This window comes from Lathamus discolor, chromosome 3 (assembly GCF_037157495.1).
Source record: "Lathamus discolor isolate bLatDis1 chromosome 3, bLatDis1.hap1, whole genome shotgun sequence".
Taxonomy (NCBI): Eukaryota; Metazoa; Chordata; class Aves; order Psittaciformes; family Psittacidae; genus Lathamus; species Lathamus discolor.
The window spans coordinates 55293980-55317932 of NC_088886.1; the positions used below are offsets into that span (position 1 = coordinate 55293980).

A 23953-nucleotide genomic window follows, 5' to 3' on the forward strand; every position below is an offset into this window, starting at 1 on the left:
AACTCAGTACCACACAACTGCTCGCTCTCCCTCCCTTTCCTTGCCCCCTCTGGCCATGAATGGAGAATGGAGGATGGACAGGAGAATTGAAAGCATGTAAAACCTTCAGGTTAAGATAAGAATAATAACTAAACATATAACTAAATAATAGCTTGATACCTAAAGTTAATAACTAAATAATAACTAAAGTTAAATATAATAACTTAATAAATAAAGTTAAAATATAATAATAAGGGAAATAACAGAGAGATATAAAACCTATAAGGGAAAAGGCAAGGAGAAAAGAATACACAAAAATACACACACAAAAAAGAAAAAATGACACAAAAATGTCCCCAAAACCCTCACGCAAAGCAACAATCTCAGTGATGCATAACACAATTGCTCACCTACCCACTGACTCATACCCAGCCCATCCCTGAGCAGCAATCCGCCCTTTGCAGCTAACTTCCCCCAGTTTCTACACTGAGCATGACATGCTGGGGTATGGAATAACCCTCTGGCTGGTTTGGGTCAGGTACCCTGTCTCTGCTTCCTCCCAGTTTCTTGTGCCCCTCCTCACAGGCAGAGCAAGAGACACTGAGATGTCCTTGATCAGGATAAGCAGTACTTAGCAACAACTAAAATATCAGTGTGTTATCAGCATTGTTCTCAGACTAAAGCCAAACCATAGCACTGCACCAGCTACGAGGAAGAAAATTAACTCTATCTCAGCTGCAACCAGGACACTGGTTATAAGAGGGTAGGTTGGAGGAGTGAGGATTTTCTATTTCCTCTTACTTCAGTCAAGTCAAATAATGTGATAACAGAATGCCCTTTAAACTTGGAACTTGGGAGGTTCTGTAGGGAACAGTGTTCCATTAGTTTAAATTGTTCATAAGCTTGTTGCCTGTTTTCACTGCAAAATGACAAAATCTGTCCTCTTTACAGATGTAAAGTATGCTAAATGGAAGTAGAATTCTGCAAGGCTAGTGTTATGGCATTTAGAGAGCTAAAATAACTGAAAGCAGTGTTTTTAGTGACATTCAAAATACTGTGTACACTGAGTGTCCACCTTTGAAAATCCAGTTAATTATTTACAAAAGTAAAATTTAGTTTGCATGGGTGCTGAAAACTTCATGGAGACAGTAATGAAGATGAGATTTAAAAGCTGTTTTTTCTTCCTAGTTACGATGTATTCAGGCAAACTCCTTGCAGAAGGTAAATACACTGAATTCTGATGTTTAATAAATGTACATTGAAACTAGAACATGCAATCTAGGTAACTCAAGTACAATGTCTTTCATATCTTTACCTAGAGTAAACACTGATTTTTTTTTAAGTATAATTTTGTTGTAAGATGGCTGATCATGATTCATCTGTCACTGTAGCTCAGGGCTACAGATTCACATCTGAGTTTCAAAGCTGCAATATTGAAAGGTTCAGACTTTCATTCAGAAAAAGTTTCTTTTGAAATGTAGTTGAGTGTTTTGCAGCGTTTATACAAATTGAATTTTGTACTATTAAAATATTTTCTACACTGATGTGTCAGGAATTTAAGTGTTTTGACTTTACCACGAAGCAAAAGAGTGGAAATTAAATGGAACCTCGCAGAAGCTACTTTGGGGTTGTTCTGCATTTCCTATCCCTATTTTCAAGGGTGCTTAAAACTGCTGGGCTTCTATAGTTTACATACCGCTTGAACTGCAAGGTCAGAGAGGTGTGGGCTGTATATAAGTGTACACCTCTATTACTTGTAAAGGTGTCCTTTTTTCAGTTTTTCATTTTATTCTACTGTATGTTTAACTAGAGAATATTTGTTACAAACTGCCTGTCTTCACTAGAGTTTTGTCCTTTACACAAAGCAGTTGAAATTACTCTGATGATACCCTTTGGAAAGCCAACAAAAGGTACGTAGGTAGCAACCATTTCTGTCTGTTAGTTACTTAAAAACCGTAATTACTCTTAGGTTTGGTTTTGGTGGTGTTTTGGGGTGGTTTTGGTTGGTTGGCTTTTAGCTTGGGGTTGGGCTTTATTCCAATTTGTATGTACTAGAGTGGCTGTGTGAGGAAAGGACTTATTAAAAAATAATTATCTTGGCAATTTGTATTTAGTAAAAATACAAAATTTGCAGAAAATTGTAGTAATTGCAGTAAATTCTAGCGACATTACTGAGTGAAGAAGCAATAGTTTGTTATTTTGGTTTTAATGTGTAGGGTGAGTGCAGCAGTGACAACCTGTTGGAGAATTGCCCAATTCTAATGAGATACATAAGTGGTAATTCAGTTTTTAAAGCTTGATTCTTCAGGTTAGATTGCCTTGTAATGCCATGGAGAGAGTTTTTGAGACCCCAAAGATAATTTTGTAAGAAATCCAAACATTAGCATTGCTTTTTGGTGGTTGTGGTGTTTGGGTTTTCCTTTTGTTTGTTTCGGTTTTAAGTACCTTCATGCCACATTCTGCACAATTCCTTTTAAAAGTGTTCTATTATTGTTTTCTCGTCTTCCTTTATTTGTCGTTCTGCTTGCTCTTTTCTAAACCTCAGTTTCTTCTTTCTTTTCCATTGATTATGATCTTAAATTCTTTTTCTTCGGCAACTTTAACTCCTTTATTTCCTCCTGGCTGTTTGTCATACTGTTCTGGTAACACTTACAAAATTAAGGAGTTATCACATAGCTAACCTTGACACTGTTGTCAGTGGATTTCAGAGCAGGCATCAGTATGTTTATGCAGCTAAGTGTGCTCATGTCTTCTGGTTTAAATATAGAGTCAAGTAAATGTGTTGTGCATCAGCATTGCCCTGTTCATGTCAGGAAGTTTCATTCTGCAGCTGATGTTCCTGTGAATGTAAAGAACTGATGTAGCTGTAATATATCTTAATTTCAGTGAGTCTTAAAAGAGCCTTCCTGCTTGCAAGTATTCAGAATTTCATTCACCTTGTTCGAAAGCCTGAGTCAATGTAACTGGTATTAAATAAACTAATGCAAAAAAACTTGTATCTGGGCTGAGACTTTTAGTGAGATAAATACTTACCTTTTTTTTTTTTTTTTTTTTCAGATAAACCGTGTGATTTGCCACATATAGAAAAAGGAAGGATTGCCCAGTACTACTATAATTTCAAAAGTCACTATTTCCCTATGCGTAAAGGAAAAAAGCTTTCCTATTCCTGTATGGTTGGTTATACAACTGAAGCTGGGACTCAAGATGGAAGAATAACTTGTACTACAAAAGGCTGGTCTCCTGTGCCACGCTGCTACAGTGAGTTAGCTTTAGTAATCTCATCATTGCTTCTAGCAGGAAACTTTTTTCTAGCAGCTGTATTTCCTGGAACATACAGGAGCAGAAGCTGCATAACAGGATGGATAAAATGTATGTGTTAAGGTGATATCAATCACTTATGTATATAAACTACATATCTATACAGGGAATATGTTTATAATAATACATATTTTAAGGGCTTTAACCTAATATGTTTTTCTAAGAACACCAAGAAAGTTGCCCAATGTCCTTATTTTGGGAAAATCAATAGACAGTTTTCCCTCAGATGTATATCCTCTAAAGCCTCCCTAGCTCTAGCTTCCTTGATTGTAATGTTCCGTGTTATTACCATCAATTTGATGTACTGTTTGATGAATGTGGTAGAGTTTCTTCAATAGGTCAAGACAAGATTAGATCAGGATAGCTAAAAGTCCCTTCTTTTGTTCATTAGAGAACAAGAATGTACCATTAATTCTACTCAAGCTGTCTCCTTTAATTTAGGAAAATGTAACAAGCCTCTTCTGGAGAATGGCGCTTTTTATGGCACAGAAACGTATTTCAAAGTGCATGAGAAACTGCAATACAAATGTAATCCAGGCTACCACTCTCCAAGCGGTGGAACTGAAGATACAGTACAATGTCAGTCAGGAAGATGGAGCTCCCAGCCAAGCTGTACTAAAAAATTTGGTAGGACTCTGCATTTTTCTCCTTTATTATCTCTTATCTGTATATGATTCTGCTGTCCTTGCTGTACCTGTAGGGCCAAACTGCCTGTGTCAGGTTATGATCTGAGTACTCCCAAAGTAGGTTCTCAGCAGTACCTCATGGGAAGAAGTCAGATTTCACATGCTGCTAGTTTTGTGAATTTGCACAGATAAAATTACACATAGAAGATATCAGGATAGATGAAATCACATTGTTTCAGATAAAATCATCCAAACTTTCTTCCCAAATGATGACTGGAAAAGTCATGCAAACTACTGCAGTTTTAATTCTTCATTATTTATAAAGATTTTTGCAAAGAGTTTTGACTTGGATATAACCACTTTTAAGGTGTATCTAAGGAAAATTTTAGAATAATACCTTGAAATGAAAAGAGTGACTAATATTATGCACATGTTTTATTTCTTTAAGAGTCATGTCAAGTACCAAGTTTACATCATGGCAGTTACCTCACAGCCCAGCAAGAGCTTCAGCTGAACGAAACACTACTATACAAATGTGACGAGGGATATCGTACTGCAGGAGGAAACACTACAGAAGAAGCAGTGTGTCTATCACATGGGTGGTCCCTTCCTCCAAACTGCAGTAGTATGTAGTGAGCTGGAATATAAGTCAGTGTGAAATTTGATTTATCCTACAAATGAACAAAAATCTGCAGAAAGGCTTGTTTTGTAAGCTGTTGGGGGGCAGGGTGGGAAGGAGAAGGCTCCCTCAGCTGTTTTTCACTGCTTTATGTTTTCTTCCTAGGAATAACTTGTTCCTCTTTGAGTGCAATAGCACATGGAAGTTTCTATCCTGTGAAGAAAACCTATGAAGAGGGAGATGTAGTTCATTTTTATTGTGAGGAAAATTATTCTGCCAGTGAATTTGACCTAATTCAATGTTATTATTTCGGATGGCATCCAGACCCTCCAGTGTGTGAAGGTACCTATTTTCATAGTTTTATTATGTCAGATTCTTAGTGAACACCTTCTTTCATGAAATGCTACATGAATGCAAAATAAAAATACACTTTTTTGTACCTATTCACAATCCAAATAGAATTCAAGTGTTAGCTGAAAAGCATGGAGCCAAGGTAGCAGGGAGGGAGACAATGGTACTTGGAATTATTTTACAGTGGACTCTAACAGTAGCGTGGATTCTGTCTCTTGCTGTTGCTTCTTTGCATGCTGGATCCTGGAGAAGCAGAAATCAACAATTACAGGGAAGCTGTTCAACCCCTGGATCTCAAGTTAAAGCATATTCAGATGGCACAAAGGTTTAATCAAGCATGTTGAATCCTGCCTTATGAAGTGGGAACATGCCTCTTGAGATGCATTAAAAATAAAATCTTTGACAAGTTCCTCCTCATCTTGGGGAATTGTGGTCCTTTTCAGAGTTTTACAGCCTCACCAAACTGTGTATGTTTTCAGCAGAGTTTAACTAGAAAGGTAATCAGAAGCACAACTTTAGCAATTGCTATCACTTCCCCAGTAACTGAGGGATAATAGTGATTCTCAGAAAAGAAACTTGCAAAAGAATGAAAGTCTAGTGAGCCAGTTGAGATATAATAAACAGCAAAAAATGGAACAAATCAGCATCTAGGCTAGCTGAGAATTCGTATCGTTCAGCATACCTTGATGTGGATATTTTCCCCTCTGTGGGTTACTTCTGAGATTTAGGAGATCTCACTGCCTCATGTTAACAAATTCTCTGATTTATATACAAAGGGTGCCACATTTTGATGACAGAGGATGGGACAATCAATCTTTTTTGTTGGTTTAAGTTAAATGTAAGGTATTCTTTCCCAATATATTTTTACAGGAATTTTTCCCCATGAAGTATGTTTTTAAAGCAAATTTAATAATTGTTGGGTGGGTAGGATGGTGTGATATTAAAAATTATATTTAGCCTTTAAAAATATAGATGTGTTAAGCAGAATTTTCAATAAAATCAGTTTTTTTGTAATTCCTTTATAGCTCATCTTGCAGAAAACTCAGATTGAGTACAAAGATGAAAATCATCTTCCTTTCCTAGAATATACTGTAGTGTTTAAAATGCACTAGAATATCTCAATTAAATGGCATGTGTTAGGACCCCAGCTCTGTATTTATTCTGATGACACAGCAGGAATCTTTCTTGTGTGATGCAGAGAAGGTGGGGTGCTCAGAATGAAAACAAAGCCTCAATCGAGTCTTGAGGATATTGCAGTTGCAAACTTAAGGCCAAGTCAGATGGGGCTATGAGCAACCTGGTCGAGTGGAACTTGTCCCTGCCCATGGCAGATCTAGGTCTAATATATAAGCTGCTTTAAAGAATGTATCAATGGAGTTTTGGGGAAATCTCTATTCCCTGAAGTCCTCCAAAAACATTTTAAGCCTATGTGGAGAAATTATAAAGTTGTTTCTAGCAGTGCAGTAGCATAATACCTCATATTTACTGAATGTAACAATTAATTTTTTTTTCTGGTCTCCTATTTTATTAAGAAAATGGGAGTAAGGAATTACTCTTGATCAACCACAGATGTCTTTTGAGTTATAGGTTTGCATTGTGTATAATACAATTAATCGTGTATATGGTTTTGATTAGTGAGAAATTAGTATGCATTTTTTTATTTTCAGATATAAAAAATAAATGTCCTCCACCACCACTTCCTCCTCATGCCCATATAGTCACAGATAGAAGAACGTATCATAATGGAGACAAAGTTCGTATACAGTGTCAAAGTACCTTTGAAATAAGAGGATCTGAGGAAATCCAGTGTGAAAAGGGAAAATGGACATCACCCCCTATTTGTATTGGTTAGTACTTTTGTGAAGATTGACAACTGAACAGAAACAGATCTTCAGACAATGCCTTATTTATCTGGAAAACCTCCGTTTCCATATCTGCAAAACTGTTTATGTCCTCTTCTGTTAAAATGATTGAGAGGTAAATTGCAATCTAATTGGTAGACAATAGGTTCTCAAATCAAAGAGAGAAGATGCGATAGGTGAATTCAAGTGACATGCATGTTATGTACTTCTTCCCTAGAATATTGATTTTATTAGATCTTGAAGTGCATCAGTGTGTCTGTTTTGGTATTTGAACTTGAGCTGTGTCTTAGTTTGTGCTCTGGTTCTGTTTCTGTTATGGTTACAGGAATGGTTATAGGAACTACGGATAAATCAGAATCTGAGGCACCACCATCACTTGAGGCAGATGCAGCAACAAGGGCAAGCAAAGCATATCACAATGAAGATACGAGTAGGTGAACATTGCTTTTCCATTTAAAAGGGACTTCAGTACTCTGTAATGATATTATAGGCATTTTATGACTATTATTACTCTTTTGCTATAGTATAGTTCTTTACACTTGAAAATATTTCCATGTGCTACAGATGTCAATGTAGCAGTCTGAATGAAAGGTCATTGTTGCCCTTTTCTAGTGATTATAAACTGCACCTATATGCTTGTTTCTGTATTCATTTTTTATTTCATACATGAGCATTTACCTTTATTTTGTACCCTTTCAGTTAATGTTGTCTGAACTTGCAAATTCATGAGTATTTTGCTGATCCTTTGATTAACAGTTCCATAGGGTTTCTTTTAATTTTGAGCCCTACATGGGCTAAATATTTTAAGCGACGAATAAAGACTGTCTCATCGCAGAAAAAGAACTAATCTATATTGATTAAACCAGCAAAAGTCAAAGAGTTGGCAAAGGCGAGGACTATACAGCAAATAAAATACCTGTCTGCAATTCAGTAAGGCAAGAGTAGAGTTTCTGAAAAAAAAATTGAAAAAGAAATTATATTGGTTTATATTTTATTTGTATGATAATTTTTTGCTCAGTCTATTATTAGTCTGAGACTTTCACCAGTGTTAACATTGTTTCAAATATCTAATTACCTAACTCCCTACCTTGTATTAGAAACGCAGCAAGACTGTACCTCTCCACCTGTGATTAAAAATGGTGTTATTCTTGGCCCATTATTGACAAGTTACAAAAATGGCTCTTCAATAGAATATGGTTGTCAGCGTTACCATTTTTTGGACGGACCTAGTACTGTTTACTGCCAACAAGGAAACTGGACAGAACTACCAACTTGCTTTGGTAAGTTAATGAGGTTAACTGTCTAAAGGAAAGCTATGCTACCTGACATGCTACTCACACTAAGTTTTATGAAACCTGTCAGAAAACAAAATTTCCAAAAGGTTTTTGGAAGATATCAAAATTCTTTTAACTGTGACAAAACAGAGAAAAAAAAAACAACCCCCCCCACAAAAAAAACCAAAGGGAATTGTCAAAACACTTCCTTACGTTAACGGCTTAAATTTACTGTGTATTAACAGCTATCCTCGAAGGGCTTACCAAACCTGTCAGCCAAATCTGATGGGTCAGTTTTGATGGATGACTGTTACCATTATAAAAGTCCTTTCAAGTTACGGTGAAGAAGTTCCTTTCTTCAATAGTAAACCTAGGTTAATGTATGTTTACCAATACAGAAACCAGATGCTGTCAGAAGTGTCCATTTTCTGATATTTTCTGTTCCCAATTTAGGCTGGGTTTTTTTGGTAAATGTTATTTCTGTTACTTCAGCTCATTTCTTTACGTCCCCTAGAACCATGTACTCTTAATGTAACTGATATGAACAGCAACAACATAGAGCTGAAATGGAGACAAGAAGAATTAATTTTCCTTCATGGCGATCTCATAGAGTTTGAATGTAAACAGGGATACAGTTTTCTCCAGACTACCCTTCTGTCTCCTGGGAGGACACAGTGCAGCCACGGCAGGCTGAAATACCCAAAATGCATTATGCAAGGTACACCAATACTTTTTTACCTTTTTAATTAATCAATGTCAAACTTATTTAGAAATAATTTGCTTTGGCTGTGTGGGCCTAGAATCTGTTGTAAATAATAGATGCTTAAAATTCAACAATACAGATATGCAGATACGCATGGACAAGACACCTATATTATTAAATATATCCAAGCATGGAAAAACTATACAGTTTCTTTGATGTGGAAAGCTATAGAAAGGAGGCAGGAGCTCATCTCCAAGCACAGAGAATTCAAAGCTCTGTAGAAAGACAGGTGCAAAACATTAAACGCACACAAGGGATTTCCCAGTTAGAGTTAAGCAGAGATTGCTTTCTGTTCTGGGACATAATGAAATAGCAAGAAAATACATTGAGAACTGATAGGCATCTAGTGTGGACAGGAATTTAAAGCTGCTGATTTGTGAATTTCTGAAATTGACTGTTTCCCCAATGTTTCTAATCTCGTTTCAGCTCCTACAGAAAAATGTGACTCTCCACCTTCTATTGCGAATGGAGCTCTTACTCTCCCACCCCTGACTCAATATGACAATGGTTCTTCTGTTCAGTATAGTTGCTCTGAGTACCATTTTTTGCAAGGATCTGAGAAAATCTACTGTTCTGAAGGACAATGGACTTCACCACCACTGTGTATAGGTAAGTTTGGTAACATAGATAAGAATTTATTCTTCTCTGTAATTCATAAAATCATATAATACTTTGGAAGTTAGTTTTAAATGTCATCTAACCCACACCCTCTGCAATAAGCAGGTATGTCTTCAGGTAAATCAGGTTGCCTAGAGCCCTGTCCAGCCTGACTTTGGATGTTTCCAAGGATGCGTCATCTACCACCTCACTGGGCAACCTGTTCTAGTGCTTCACCACCCTCACTATAAAAATGTATTCCTTACAACCATCTGAATCAACCTTCTGCTTGAAATCCACTGCCCCTTGTCCTATCGCAACAGGCCCTACTAAAAAGTCTGGCCCCATTCTTCTTGTAAGCCCCCTTTAAGTATTGAAAAGTTTCAGTGTCTCCCCAAAGCCTTCTCTTCTCCAGGCTGAACAACCCCAATTCTCTCTAAATTCAGACACTTAGAATTTATAAGTTGGATATTGTCAAGTAGAACTTTAAGATCTCAACTTCATTTTTTCTTTTTTCAAGATGAAATTTTTAATAGGAGCCAGTGCAAGCTAGTCTGGCCTTTGGGGATTTTTTTTCCCCTCAAATATGATATGCTTGCAGTATCCAAATTTTCATGCATACTACATTAGGAGAATGGGAAATAATCTATAATTTTAGTGGTGACTAGTCAAAACCATGGTACATTAACACTGATCACATCTCTTTTCTTTAGAGCCATGTATTTTGTCAAAAAGTGAAATGGAGAAAAATAATGTGCTGCTCCAAGGGTTCTATGAGAATCAAGTTTACTTTTACCATGGGGATTATGTTGGTTTTTACTGTAAACAGAACCATTTTGGAGCAGAATCTGGTACAACGTTATTTCAAGTGCAGTGTAAGAGAGGACTGCTGATGTATCCAAGGTGTGTTGAAAGAGAAAAATAAGTATGGACTTCAGGAAAGGTATGTGCATATTCTTTACCTGGTGTTAACACCTGAATTAAAGTGATCTTACATTTTTAAGATCACTACAGTCAACTTTGAAAAATGAGTGATCAGTTGCACTGTTGGGTCTGAGCTTGAAGGGAAAGGGAAGTGAAAGGTCTTTGTGGTGTGAGGACTGGCAGTGCAGCAGGAGAATGTAATATTGGCATACGCATGGAAAATTTAGGACATAGGAGTTTCATAACCTGTACAGCAATAAACCTGAGGGTGAGTCACAATCTGAAAGGCCAGAGCAAAGCCACCACAATGAGGAGATGCTGAGCAAGTAGTGCCCTTTGTGAAGACATTGACAATTTTGACAGCATGGATGCTTTTGTGACTACAGAATATAGCTAACTTGAGGCTTTGTGCCCTTTAAATGGATGTTAAACTCTAATTTTACAGTGAGGCCTATTATTTTGTACATCTTAACAACACCTATGTCTCCTTTCACAGGTAAAAACCCTCTAATGGACAAGGCTTGAAGTGCAAGAATAATAAAGCAAGTATAAAAACAAAATTTCATTTAAGGGATATATGAAACCATTTAAAACCTAAAAATGTGCAACTTCTACTGAACAGTTAATTATTATTCTTAAGAAAGGTCAAGCAAGCATCATTTTGCTAATTGAGAGCATTAAAATTATTAAAATATCTAGTCCAACTATTTCGTATGATTTCCTATGACACTTAAATAGTGGTACTCTTGGAACTTTGCCTATGAAGATATGAAGAAAGTTCAGGAATATGGACATTTGCCTTGCATCCATTTTATTATGTTTTAATAAAAATGTCACTGTAAGTAAGGGTTTCTTCCATGTTTTGTGTAAAATCCATCTTTCTCTGATATTATTGCACGTATGTGTGCTGTTCTGTATGGTTTTCCAAAGCTTTTGTGAGTGCTAGGTGAATAGACCAAAAAGAAATTCAAGCATTCAAGAAATAGACAAATTCTGCTTATTTAATCAAAACCCAGCCAACCATTTGGTGGGAGAAGAAAAGATTGATAAAAATAGCTTTTTATATGCTACTTACAATAGCATTCCAAAATGCTTTCAAAAGATTAAAAAGTCATTGTTTTCTAAAGTGTTATCTAAAAACTAAGACAAATAAAACAAGATTTAGCAACTTAACATAACAGACTTCCGATGTATGACATGTAAATCCAAAGTAGATATTCACAGCTTTCACTTCTAGGTCATGTTTTGAACGACGATTGTAATGTGAATTCGTGAGTCTTTCTCAGTTAAGAAATACTGTAAGCGTTCATTTAAACCAACTGATCAGTTTTTAACCAGTAAATTTTGGTGTATTGAGCATTGTTACCTCAATAGCTGGCACTTAGGCTTGCTGTGTATCCAGAAACTATTTGTACTGTGGCTCAAATACGTAGAAATCTATTTCAGTCTCTGAGTTTTTACATCCTAATTATTCCTGTGTCTATGATGGATAGATGAAAAAACTATTTCCCTTTAACATGAAAGATGTTTACATGATGGACTAGACTTGTCTTGATTGTATGCAAAATCTTGCAAGGCAACTAGTACATCTGTGACTGTATCAGTAACTCCACACAAGGTCAATATTACCTAAGTATCAGAATCAGAAATAACAAATTTGGATACAGATGTAACCAAACTGGGATGAATGGGGAAAAAAGTAATTTGGGGCAGGTTGTTTATTTGGAAGGATACTGGGGTGGAGAAAGGGAAGTACAAACATGGTGAAAAGAGGAACATTAAATAATAAAAAGAGTAATATGGGGTGTAGATGATATAATTCAGACTCTCTGGGGATACCAGTCAAGCAGCCCTGTGCTTGCTCACCTTAGTGTTGATTAGGCCAAAACCCTAAATCTGTAGTCTTAACTATACCACAGAGATCAAACCTGTTCCTATGGTCTGGAAGACTAATTCAGGGCATGGAAGAAGGGTTTATTCTTTACCTAGCAGGGAAAAACACCTCAGAGAAATAACTGGAGCATCCACCTATTGCTATGTTGGTGCCCGATGGCGTCAACATCTTCTCAGTTGCTTTCTAACACCAGCCTATGCCAGTGTTTTTAAATCTCCTGTTCTTAGTTTTTTTGCAGCATGTTCAGGACAGCATTCAGGTATTTTCTCTGGTGAAGAAAAAATGTATTTCTTTCATTTTCCCCTTTACAATTTTTTTTTTTGTTTTCATGAATTATCTGAAAACAAACTTGTTTGCAATCTGAAATCTTGGACTATGTTATTTCTGTTAAGTAGCACGGAAGAATTATGTGAAAGAAAATGAAAGCTACAGCTTGGGTTTTAAAATCTGAAAAAGCTAAGAAAAATCTGTGTCAAATCTTGAAAATAGAGATTTACAACATGAACATAACAAAACAAACTGAAAACAAAATTCTCACAGAAGCTGATGAAGACACAGGAAGTGATCAAGTTGCTTTTTGTAAGGTAAGGAAACTTTGTTAAGGACTCCTTTCCAGTACTTTAATTTTGCTGGAATATATTCGTGAATGTGAATGCATGTGGCTAGGCAGTGGGGGAAGACATAGAGCAGCTACATACACTGCTGTCATAGCAGAGAAACTGCTGCAGGCACACAGCTCAGGCCTGCCGTTTTCCTAGTGTGGATGAGATGCTGAAAGCACATCTGCCAAAACACTGTGCTTAGTGCATGTGGAATATACAGCGCAAATGAGGCTCAGTGATATATAAGCACAGGAGTGTTTCTGACCTCCTAAGTGTATTTGGAAGAAGAGAAAGAATTTTTTCTTTGGCATTATTTGCTTAGACTTACCGAACCATGGTGCTGGAGTAACTTTTAAAATAACCATCAACATACCAAAGACCTCAATTTTACCCTTTATCAGTCCTGAATTTTTTGCTGTGCTTTCTGCATGGCTAGGCATAGGGTTGCAAAAGAAGAATCATGTTGCTCAGGACCCTGTCTGGCTGAGTTTTTAGTATCTCTGAGGAGATGTTTTCTAACCCTTCTCGGCAACCTGTTCCAGTGTCTGCCTACCCTCATGGTGGATTTATTCTCGTAATATCTAACTGGAACTCCTTTTTCTGCAGATTTGTGTCTGTTGTCTCTCATCCCATCACTGTGCACCTCTGAAAAAAGTATGGCTCAGTCTACTCTGTACTCTGTCTTTAGGAAGCCAAAACCAGAAATAAGTGTCCTCACAGCCTTCTCTTAAGAAACGGTTAAAAAAGATAATTCTGACTTGGGAGTAGGTAGATAATATGATAACATTTCTGCACCAAATTTGGCTTGTGCAAATTTTTTCAAGATCAGCCTTTTATTTTTATCATAGAATGGTTTGGGTTGGAAGGGACCTTTAAAGCCCATCTTGTCCAATCCCCCCGTAATGGGCAGGGATGTCTTCCACTAGACCAGGTTGCTCCAAGCCCTGTCCAGCCTGGCTTTGAACACTGCCAGGGATGGGGCCACCACAGCTTCTTTGGGCACCCTGTGCCAGGGCCTCAGCACCCTCACAGGGAAGAACCTTCACTAAAAGAAAAAGAATTTCCTTAAAAAAATTTTCTTTAATCCAAATTCATCCTCTTCCAGTTTAAAACTATTCAATCATGAGAGACAGGCCTTTCCTTTCCTCTTGCATAACAATCTTGCACTTACTCATGTTTTGATCGGATGGAAAAGGCATTCAGATTTATCTATGGATTCTTGCTGCCGTGGTACATAATAGAGAAAACTGACTTCTGTCTGGATATAAACTCACAGACCAGGGCAATTCCTGCAACCATCAAAGTTTTGCATGCTGTATGTACTGATGCAGACTGGCACATTTTAACAAAGGTGAATCTTTTCCCCAGTGAGGTTTCAACAACTTTTATATTTTTTTTAAAGTGTTTCATGCAGTGAAGCTGTGGGTCTGTTGCCCAGACCTCCGTTGCCTTTCAAGAGCTCTGGGTTAAGCATAACAATATTTGGTAAATGCCCTTTATAAGAGCAGAACTGGAGAAAATGGGGGGAAAGTCAGTCTGCAGAACATGTGGGACAAGTAGAATTCAGAACAACTTCCAACATTTTAAAAAATGGTAATTTACTTTCTGGAGTCCTGATGTGAAATCACTGGATTTTGAAGTTGGAAAGGTATCAAAGGCCCGCAAAACAATAACTGATATCAGAAAGGAAAGATAGCTATCTTGGAAATTTTGGGTAGAGTAGATACAAGAGCAGTACTGCACCATTCAGTAGCATGTAATTTAAATTTTCTTAATCAGCAGCAGATTTGGTAGAGCAAGAAGATAGTAATTTCTACTGTAAGCTTTCTGTTCAATGACACTGACAAACCAAAGGCCCTTCTATTTTCATTCAAGATGAATGGCCATCTAGTCAGGGCTGTGCAAAGGCAGTCAGGTTCTCGCTTATCTGAGCAATGCTTTCAGGTAGGCTTCAGCCCATAGCAGTATTGCAGAAGGCTGGTCTTGCTGAGCTTCACCCTGTATCAAGGCAAAGCCAAAGTGATTTTACACAGCGAGTATAGTCCTCTACTACCTTGGTGTGAAGATCTGATCTTTTAAACAGTGCCTGTATTTTCTCCTCTGTGTATAAGGAAACATGGTCTTGAATAGGAAGAATATTTTCTTTTGTCTTTTTTTATAAAAAAGAAATCTATATGTTTTGTAATAAAAATTATGCAACCTGTTTGGAGCTTACTGACTGGAAATGGCTGCCTGATCAGCAATTGCTGCTGAGAAAACGTAACTCAGTGTTTTCCAGAGACTGAGTTACAAATGAGGCCAAAAGTTAATGACCTATACAGATCTATAAAAGTTAATGATCTATAAAAAGGGCATGAATAGTGGCATATAAGGTGGAAATTAATTTTCTTTTAGTTCATGTTTTTTGTTTTTCTTAGTGCTATACTAAAACGAAAAGTTCCTGAGTGAGAGACCAGTCTTTCTGAAGCACATGAGGATTAGAAGATGAGGAAGTGAGCCAGAAAGACTGCACTCAGTGAAATCCAGAAAGCTTTATATACTGTTTGTGGGGTTTGGTGTTTTGTATTGCAAACCTGCCAGGACTCCGTAAACAACAGTCCTTAGGGCATGTTGGACTAGCATGTAAGAATCTAAAATACAAATAAATACTTCATGTCTCTAGAAATATTAGCCACGTGTTTATATTTCCTGGTTTTCTCTAAAGAATGTGCTGAGTTCCTTAAGAAAATGGTTAGTATAGGTGTTAATATTAGGCATTTGTCACTGAGAGTTTCGTGGATCTTTAGCAAAAAGCCTTTTGGAAGGTGCTTTCAAGTTCTGCCAGTTGTATAAGGTGGCATATCAATGATGAAACAGATTTTGTATATATAGTAATAGCAGTATCTGTTGATCCTCAAATGGATGTTACCATTCAGTAAACAAAACAATGCCATATGTGTTTTTAAGGGAGAAAAAACAACTCAAAGTCAGTTGCTATGCTGGTTAATCCGGTATTTCACGATAGTTCATGGCAGCAAGCGCATTGGAAGAAAAAAAAATAAAATCCCCTTAAAAAGAAGATTGTGTAAAGAAACTCCACAGAAAATAATCTTTAACATATTTGTAGTATTGTGACATGAGGAGCTCAGTTTGCTCAAAGTCATCCTGCTGGTGTAGCCCAACAAGCACAGTTTTTGCCTTTGCTAATTAAAGAACAGAAGCTGCGCATTGACTTTGCAGTGCAGGATCTCTGGGCTTGTCTGGGTTTGTCTTGAGCTGGTTTTAGCTTATTCAGCTGTGATAGCAGTTGTTCAGCAGTCACCCCATTGGCTGCCTAAGTGTGTTTTAGTTTAGCTCTAATTCTTACTGGTAACAAGCACTTATTGAGCTATCTCTGACTCCAGACTAAAATGTGGTGTGGGAAAGGAGAATATGGATAATATAGGGGTAGACAGAGATCAACGACTATAAAAACAAACCATGGTGGTCAAGCAGCAGCCCCAGCACAAGCGCAACTTGGTCTTATGCGGGTAAACCCAATTTTAGTGGGCAGAGACACTGAATAACTGGGATCCAAACCAATGGAGTGTATTAAGAAAATACATTTAAACACAAGCAAATGTCAATACTTAGGAAGAAGGGACCCCTGCTACTTGAACTGAACTCTTCTCAACAAAGATCCTTGTTCACTAATGGATCACTGTGGCATTCCCCTCCTGTCTTGCTTAATTTTAAGCAGACTGATAATAAATTATGGGCTCCACATATAAGGTGGTCCATAACAAAATCTTAAGTTTGAAGAGCTAAGTGCACTGTATTGTGTGTTACAAACATACAGGAGATTTTGGTTATGGGCTTCATAATGCTTCTGTGTCAAGTTCAGTCTGAAAAGCTTTGTGACAAAAAGCATCGAAGCCTTTTTGCAACAATTGCATAATTTATCTGTACAAATTGACTGCTGTGTTGCAAGAAAATTATTGGGGGAGATTGCAAGGACAGCCTCGGGAATCATGGGAGTGAATACAGTAACACACGATTCTGGGCACAGAAAGCAGCGACTGTTGCAGAGGACATCTTTAACTCCTAAAGCTTGAAAATGACACTGTTGCACCACACCATAGTGTTAATGCTGTGGATGGGCTGTACTACATATAGAGGTAAGCTATTAAGTGGAAATCTACATTTTAATCTAGGTAGCAGGTGACAATCAAGGAAAATGAACTGCTAAAACTACACCATCTATTTTTTTACAGAAGTCCTTTCAGAAGTTTGACAGGAGAGTTATCATTTAGAACTATAAACTATGCATTTGAGAATATTTACCTTGTATTTCCTTGTATGAGCTTGTTTTTTTGTCTTGTGCCTAAACTTTATGACTCTCATCAGAACCTAACTTATTACAAGCCATAACTCACTTAAAATGCATTAGTCCATATAAATTCCTTTGTATTTAAATTTAGCTACTATTATTTTGAATATATGCTATTAAAAATGCAAAATACTGATTTGATTTTGAATCATAATACAACTCTTTAAAAATACAGGTACTTTATTATTTCAGTAAGTTCTATGATACAAAAATGCCATACTGCCTGAAGGAGGTTTTCACTGTATATATAACTTTATTAAAATAATCAGTTTTAAACTTTATGATTGATCCATTTAACTTTATTCATCATATTAAGATTATTCTCTCCCCTCTGCCTTTGAAAGTGCTTTTTTGTATGTAATTAATACCTTAAGAAAAAAAGATCCAACTTCTTTCATTTGGAACTACTTTTAGAAATCCTGGATAAACAGATTTGTTTGTAGAACTGAGGAAAACTGAGAACTGTGACTGCAATGTCTAAAACTTTTTTCCAGGGTAATGCTGGAAAAACCAGAAACTGTACTTTGAGAATTTCAGGTGCTTATTCATATTTTCAATTAAAATGTTTTCAGTTTGGTAACTTTTTTCAATCAAAGACTGTAAAAATAGTGAAGACAATGATAATTTCTTAGAGCAAAGAGTTGGTGCTGTTTATTAGTATAGTATATTCCCAAATGGAGGGATGTCAGTAATCGAAATATTATTTAACTCCTGTGTGCTGTCATTATTTGCAGCTGTCACTATTGACCTATATCTATTAATGAACAAAAACTTGTACATGGTTTCTGCTAGAATAGCATTGCAAACACCCACCCATCACTGATTTTGAAGAAATTGCTATTAGGGAAAAATAAGGACAAGAAGAAAATGGGAACATGCAGTCAAATAACAAGAATCTGTGCACAGCTTCTGCAGGAGCAGCCTGTGAAGACCCACCAATTGTTGACTTTGGAGACATTGTTAGTGGGAATAAATCAGCATATAAGGAAAGTGACCGTGTGCAATATGTGTGCAACCCTGGATACACTTTATCAGGATCAGAATGGGTAACATGCTTTAAAAAAATCTGGGTACCTGGGCCACCAAAATGTTTGGGTAAGTGTAACTTTTATTGCTGGTTGACTTTGGATTGGTAGACAATTCTAGTGATTCTGAAACTCCAACTTTGTTAGGTTTGCAGTTGTTGCTAGATTACCAAGTCTGGAATGGACCATAATTAATCCCTGGATTCAATGCTGCTTACCTTAATGGATCTTGGCCTTTAGTGTCCTAAAACCATCTACATTCAGACATGTTTTTTATTGCAAGAATTTTTTAGCTGTCTGGAAGGTTACAAGCAGATAAACATTTTGCCTGTACTTCCAAGAACTTGTGCAACGAGGTGCAGGTACTGACAATGGTGACTGCCTCCTTCCACCACGATTACATTAGTTAAGACATCCTTTCATGTGGCTCTTAACTGTCCCTCATAAATGGGAAGATTGCTGTTGTGGTAAGCTGCTTTGCTGTCTTCAGTTTCCTCCTTGAAGCTCCTTGTTAGGAGCCTTATAAACTGGGATAAAATTGGACATAATCTCACTGATTTCATCAATTATTTCAAGGACTGTGATCTCCTGAAGTCAGTACTTGAGATCATCACTGCTGTTCTCAAAGTCTATATATATGCTTGGAAGTAGTGGATATCATTGATAAACTTCCTAAAACTATGCATTCTGTATTAACTGTGAAGGAGTATCAAGTGTTTTAAGTCATCCGCATTCTACTTTTAAAAATCACTGCCGAGTGATAACCAAGCTGGTTTTGAACTGTCTTTGCTGAGGAGGTGCTTCACATAATAAAAGCCACCAAATATTCATACTTCATAATTTTTAGTTTTTCTTGTTTCCTTCAGCACCGTGTACCATTACAAGACAGCAACTGGAAGCCCAAAACCTACTTCTCTCCAATGGACAAAGACGAGCATTTTTGATTCAAAGTGGTCAGTGGGAGATATTTGCATGCGAGACAGGATTCAAACTCACAGCCTCTCCTATCAAACAGTGTTTTGATGGGCATATTGAGCTTCCTTCATGTATTTCTGGTAAATATGCACCGTACTTGAATAAAATTGATCGATCAAATACATCTTCTCTGTGATTTTGCACTTGCTCATGTACATGAGCTGCATCTGCCTGTGCTATCAGAGACTCTTTATTCTATGGGAAACTGATTTTCCCACCACAAATGCACCTGCTGATGATAAGGTTGTGTGTGAACCCAGTGCAGAGGGCAAGTCATCAAAATCAAAGATGCATAATGTGAGAGAATCACTCCCTTCCTTCTTACTTAAACCAAAAGCAAAGGCAGTTTTCAAATTATGGTTATAAAGTATGTTTCCAAATCTGCTCATCAGGAATAAGTCTTTTGGTTTCTACAGTTGTACAATTTCTTGATTTTTTTCACATTTTATTTTTGTGCCTTCTTCAGGTAACAGGAGTATAAACGATATGATGGCATAAGTCAAGACATCTATAGTAAGAAATGCTGAGGAATCCGTAATTCAGTTGCTAAACCATTACCAGTGTAGGTGATATAAGCAGAAATTCATTTAGTGGTAAAATTACGTGTTTTCAGAAATGAGATAGCTCAACAAAGGACAAATGAGGTGACTGATGTGCACAAAGTACCAAACATGTCTATTTTCAAGCTGCACAACTGTGATGTCATGTATTTTCGCTTATATGGCATTGCTTCTTTCTGTGATTTTCTGGAAAGCACTCAGATAATGATGATAAACCTAAATGGATTGTGTCTCAGGACACAATCTTCTCTTAAGGAACTCTCTTCAGGAGTCAGTTTTCTCTTAATGACCTGTACATTTCTAAGAGTGGCAGAGAGACGTAACCTTTTCTTTGCCTTAAGAAACATAGTCTTAACAATTTCACGCAGTTATGCTCAATATACAATATGAGTAAAAACTTATGCAGTAAGTATAAACAAGTTCTTCAAATTAGCAACCATTTTTTCTCACTAAAGCATCTATATGGTGGGAAAAGCACACTCATTCTATTGTTTATCACATTAGCACAAGCATCAGCTTTCCGTATCTTTTGATAAAATGCCATGTGGAAATAACTCTCTTTTCAGATGTTACATGTGGAGCTGCACCTGAAATTCCGCATGCGCACATCACAAGCACTCAACAGGAGAGGTATCTGCCCGGTGCCAGAGTGCACTTTGAATGCGAAAGCAATTTTCAGATGATGGGTGGAAATTATGTCACGTGTACAAATGGAGAATGGTCACAAGCACCAACTTGCAGAGGTAGGAATCTGTGCTTTGGTATCGCCCGTTAGCACAGGGGGGACTGTTAGTCTCCCTAAACACTAAAGACTCTACCTTTTGTACTTCACTTTGCGTACCACAGCTTAGTACTTGCTGTTCCTTCCTTGAGCACCACTTTACTGTAGCTTGATGCTTCTAGAAATACTGGGGATCTTTTCCTCAGTGCCAAAAACGTCTTGGAGAAGCAGAGCCTGAGCTGCGCTGCTCTGTCATTCTGCAGTACGATGCTGCTGTTTCCCCAGAGGCTGCCGTTTCAGCCCCCCTCTGTCGAAAGACGCATGAGGGCTCCTCTGTCCTCTCCAAACCCGCCAGGGAGCACCGGAATGGAAGAAGCCGTAGGGGAGGGAAACGCTTGTTCTTCTCCAGGGCTCCGCTCTGACGGATGCAGATCCCAGCAGAGACTCAGATCTAAGCCGTGGTAGATCTGCTGGGGCCATGAGGTGGGAAGAGTGCTCCCGTGACAAGGAACCGTCAGGAGCTGTGCTCCTGCCCCAGCCCAAGTCTGGGCAGCGCGGGGTGAACAAGAGCTCCTTGGCTTCCACACATCCCCATGGAGCTGACTGCGCTTACCCGTCCCTGGGCAGCGCTGGCGAGCTCACCCAGTGCTGCCACTGCTCCGGAGCTCTGATTTCCACAGAGCACCAGCCTGCTGCTACCCTGCGATTTCCAGGCATTCCAGGGCTCCCTGGGAGGGACGTGGGTGCGCAGGAGGGCCGGCGTGGCCTCTCGTGCAGCCCGGGGTAGCTACAGAAGCAGCGGCTGTTTCTGGGAGCTCTCGTTGGCCCTGCCTTGTGCCGAGGGCCCCAGAAAGAGTGCTCTCTGCCACTCCATCGCTGCCTCCACAGCGAGCTCCTGGAGCTGCGACCCACCTGAGGCAGAGAATGCGGGCAGAAGCTGGGGCAAGGGTGCAGAGGGGAGCAGCTCCAGCCCTGCAGCCGTGACTGCAGCCGTGTCTCGTTTCAGATGTGACGTGCAAACCTCCTCCTGAAATCGCTGGCGGGAAAGTTCACGGTGTTAAGAAGTCGAGGTACCTGCCTGGGGAGAGCGCCCGCTACCAGTGCTGGCGAGGGTTTGAGATGAGCGGGGCTCCCACCGCAGCGTGTCGGAACGGGACCTGGACAGAGCTGCCCACGTGCACAGGTCATTTCTCTCTCTCTCCATACAGTCGCCTGCGGGTGAGACTGTCCTGGAGCTGCCGCCGGGGCTTTTACGTCTCCAATTCAGTCTCGTTGCTGCGCACAGACACAACGGATCTGGTGCTCCCGGAAAAAGCCCTTTTGCTGGGCTCTGCTCAGATGAGTTTGGCAGCCGAGGGACCCGAGTGGCTTCAATCGATAGGGACACATGCGCAGAGTGGGGCTGGGAGCAGTTGGTGGCCAGGCCTGATTTTGAGAGGCAGCCCTTGACTTCCAGGGCTCTCTCTCTGATTGAGTGGGAATTTCCTTCCAGGGAAAGGTGGGAAATGTGGCTCGCCTCCGGTTATTGAAAACGGAGACCTTCTGTCCTTCCCCATGCAAGAATACCCGGAGGGTGCAGCTTTGGAATACAAATGCCCAGACTTCTACGTCCTGGAAGGATCTCCGTCTATCACCTGCACTAATGGGCAGTGGACGAGCCCCCCAGTTTGCCTAGGTAGGCTGAAGCACGTGCTGTGGGGGGAAAAATGCTGCGTCTAGTGAGTGTGTATGGAATGATGACACTCTTCTTTTGCCTTTTCAAGTTGCCTGTACGGCATCTGAAGAAGACATGGGCAGAAACAACATTGAGCTGAAATGGACAGGAGGAAGCAAGCTGTATTCCAGATCCGGTGACTTCGTTGAATTTCGGTGTAAAAGAGGCTATATGGAGGACCCAGCCTCTTCCCCATTCAGAGTAGAGTGTTTGGAGGGGACGTTAGAATATCCCCAGTGCAAGCCAGCAAGTAAGTCATCTCCACTTCGGGCAGAGCTTAGGTGCATTGCTATTGCATTTTCAGTGCTGAAGGCAAGGGCAAAGCCTTTAGGTGTCCTGGGAGAATGCCAAGTGGTGAGCCAGGGTGTGGGAGCATCCTGTAAGCTGCAGGCAGTGAAGGGTGGTGCTGTTGATGGCTGTACCTGAGCTGGAAAGACTGTCTGGAAGGATACGTCCTGGAAGGATCTCCGACTATCACCTGCACTAACGGGCAGTGGACGAGCCCCCCAGTTTGCCTAGGTAGGCTGAAGTACGTGCTGTGTGGTCAGAGGCTGCGGGACTGCTCCTGTTGGAGCCTGAGTGCAGAACCTGTGCGGCAGTGCTTGTGCTGGGTTGCGATGTAGCAGGGCAGAACAGCAACGAGTCCTCCCTTTGCCCACAAGGAGTTTCTCCCTGACTCTAGCTCTTACAGTGCCCTCTGCTGCCTGCAGGGCGGGCGGGTTTAAGAGAAGTTTGGCTGAACCCTCCTGTGTGAGGGGTTCTCCACCTCTGTGCAGGGCTCCTGAGTGCACTCGAGCTAGGGAAGCTGCTATGCCCAATAGACAGCAGGGAGGGTGGGTCTGAGTGCAGGGCACTGCTGGGGAAATGCAGGGTCATGTCCATGGCAGGGCCACAGGGGAACAAATGTAGGGAGGTTGGCAGCAGAAGGGAAGGATGGATCGAGGAAAAGACACAGGAGGTTCGTTGCGGACCTTCCCACCCCTGCTTCAATCTTGCCCTGTGTGACTGGACTGCCAGCGCGAAAGGGCTTCTCCAGAGCTCTGTGTGGGCTCTTAGCCACGGTCTCCATTTTTTTAGGTTGGATGTGAATGTCTTTGCTGTGTAACACAGGGTCAGAACAAAGAGCTGGAAGTCTTTTTTGACACAAAGAACTTCTGTAGGCTCTGGGGAAAAAGCGCTACATGTGGTGAGTCTGTATGGAATGATGACACTCTTCTTTTGCCTTTTCAAGTGGCCTGTACAGCATCTGAAGAAGACATGGGCAGAAACAACATTGAGCTGAAATGGACAGGAGGAAGCAAGCTGTATTCCAGATCTGGTGACTTTATTGAATTTCAGTGTAAAAGAGGCTATATGGAGGACCCAGTCTCTTCCCCATTCAGAGTAGAGTGTTTGGAGGGGACGTTAGAATACCCCCGGTGCAAGCCAGCAAGTAAGTCATCTCCACTTCGGGCAGAGCTTAGGTGCAGTGCTATTGCATTTTCAGCGCTGAAGGCAAGGGCAAAGCCTTTAGGTGTCCTGGGAGAATGCCAAGTGGTGATCCAGGGTGTGAGAGCATCCTGTAAGCTGCAGGCAGTGAAGGATAGTGGTGTTGATGGCTGTACCTGAGCTGGAAAGCCTGCCTGGCAGAGGGCCCTGGGGCTCGTGCCAGAGCACCAGCATTTGCAGAGCATCAGTTATCCATTATGAGGTCTACAGGCAAATAACAAAAGTACTTTTTTCAGGAGACTGTAGACTGAATGAGAGGTTGATGGAAACGAACCACATTCGACTGCAGTCATCAAGCCATCCTAGCCGCTCT

At 39.7% G+C, this 23953-nt stretch overlaps 1 protein-coding gene across 1 annotated transcript; it reads left to right on the plus strand.

Annotated features, from left to right (window-relative positions):
• Positions 1-1121: 1121 nt before the first annotated feature.
• On the plus strand, positions 1122-23950 carry F13B (coagulation factor XIII B chain; the record flags this gene model as incomplete). Its single annotated transcript, XM_065670503.1, has 20 exons — positions 1122-1200; positions 1824-1889; positions 3037-3237; positions 3739-3924; positions 4372-4548; positions 4708-4884; positions 6561-6740; positions 7081-7185; positions 7853-8035; positions 8544-8747; positions 9219-9401; positions 10103-10309; positions 18064-18252; positions 19049-19237; positions 20284-20460; positions 21445-21621; positions 21931-22113; positions 22202-22402; positions 23384-23584; positions 23877-23950. Coding segments are annotated over exons 1-20 (3330 nt in total), but the record flags the coding sequence as incomplete, so codon positions are not given.
• Positions 23951-23953: the final 3 nt, after the last annotated feature.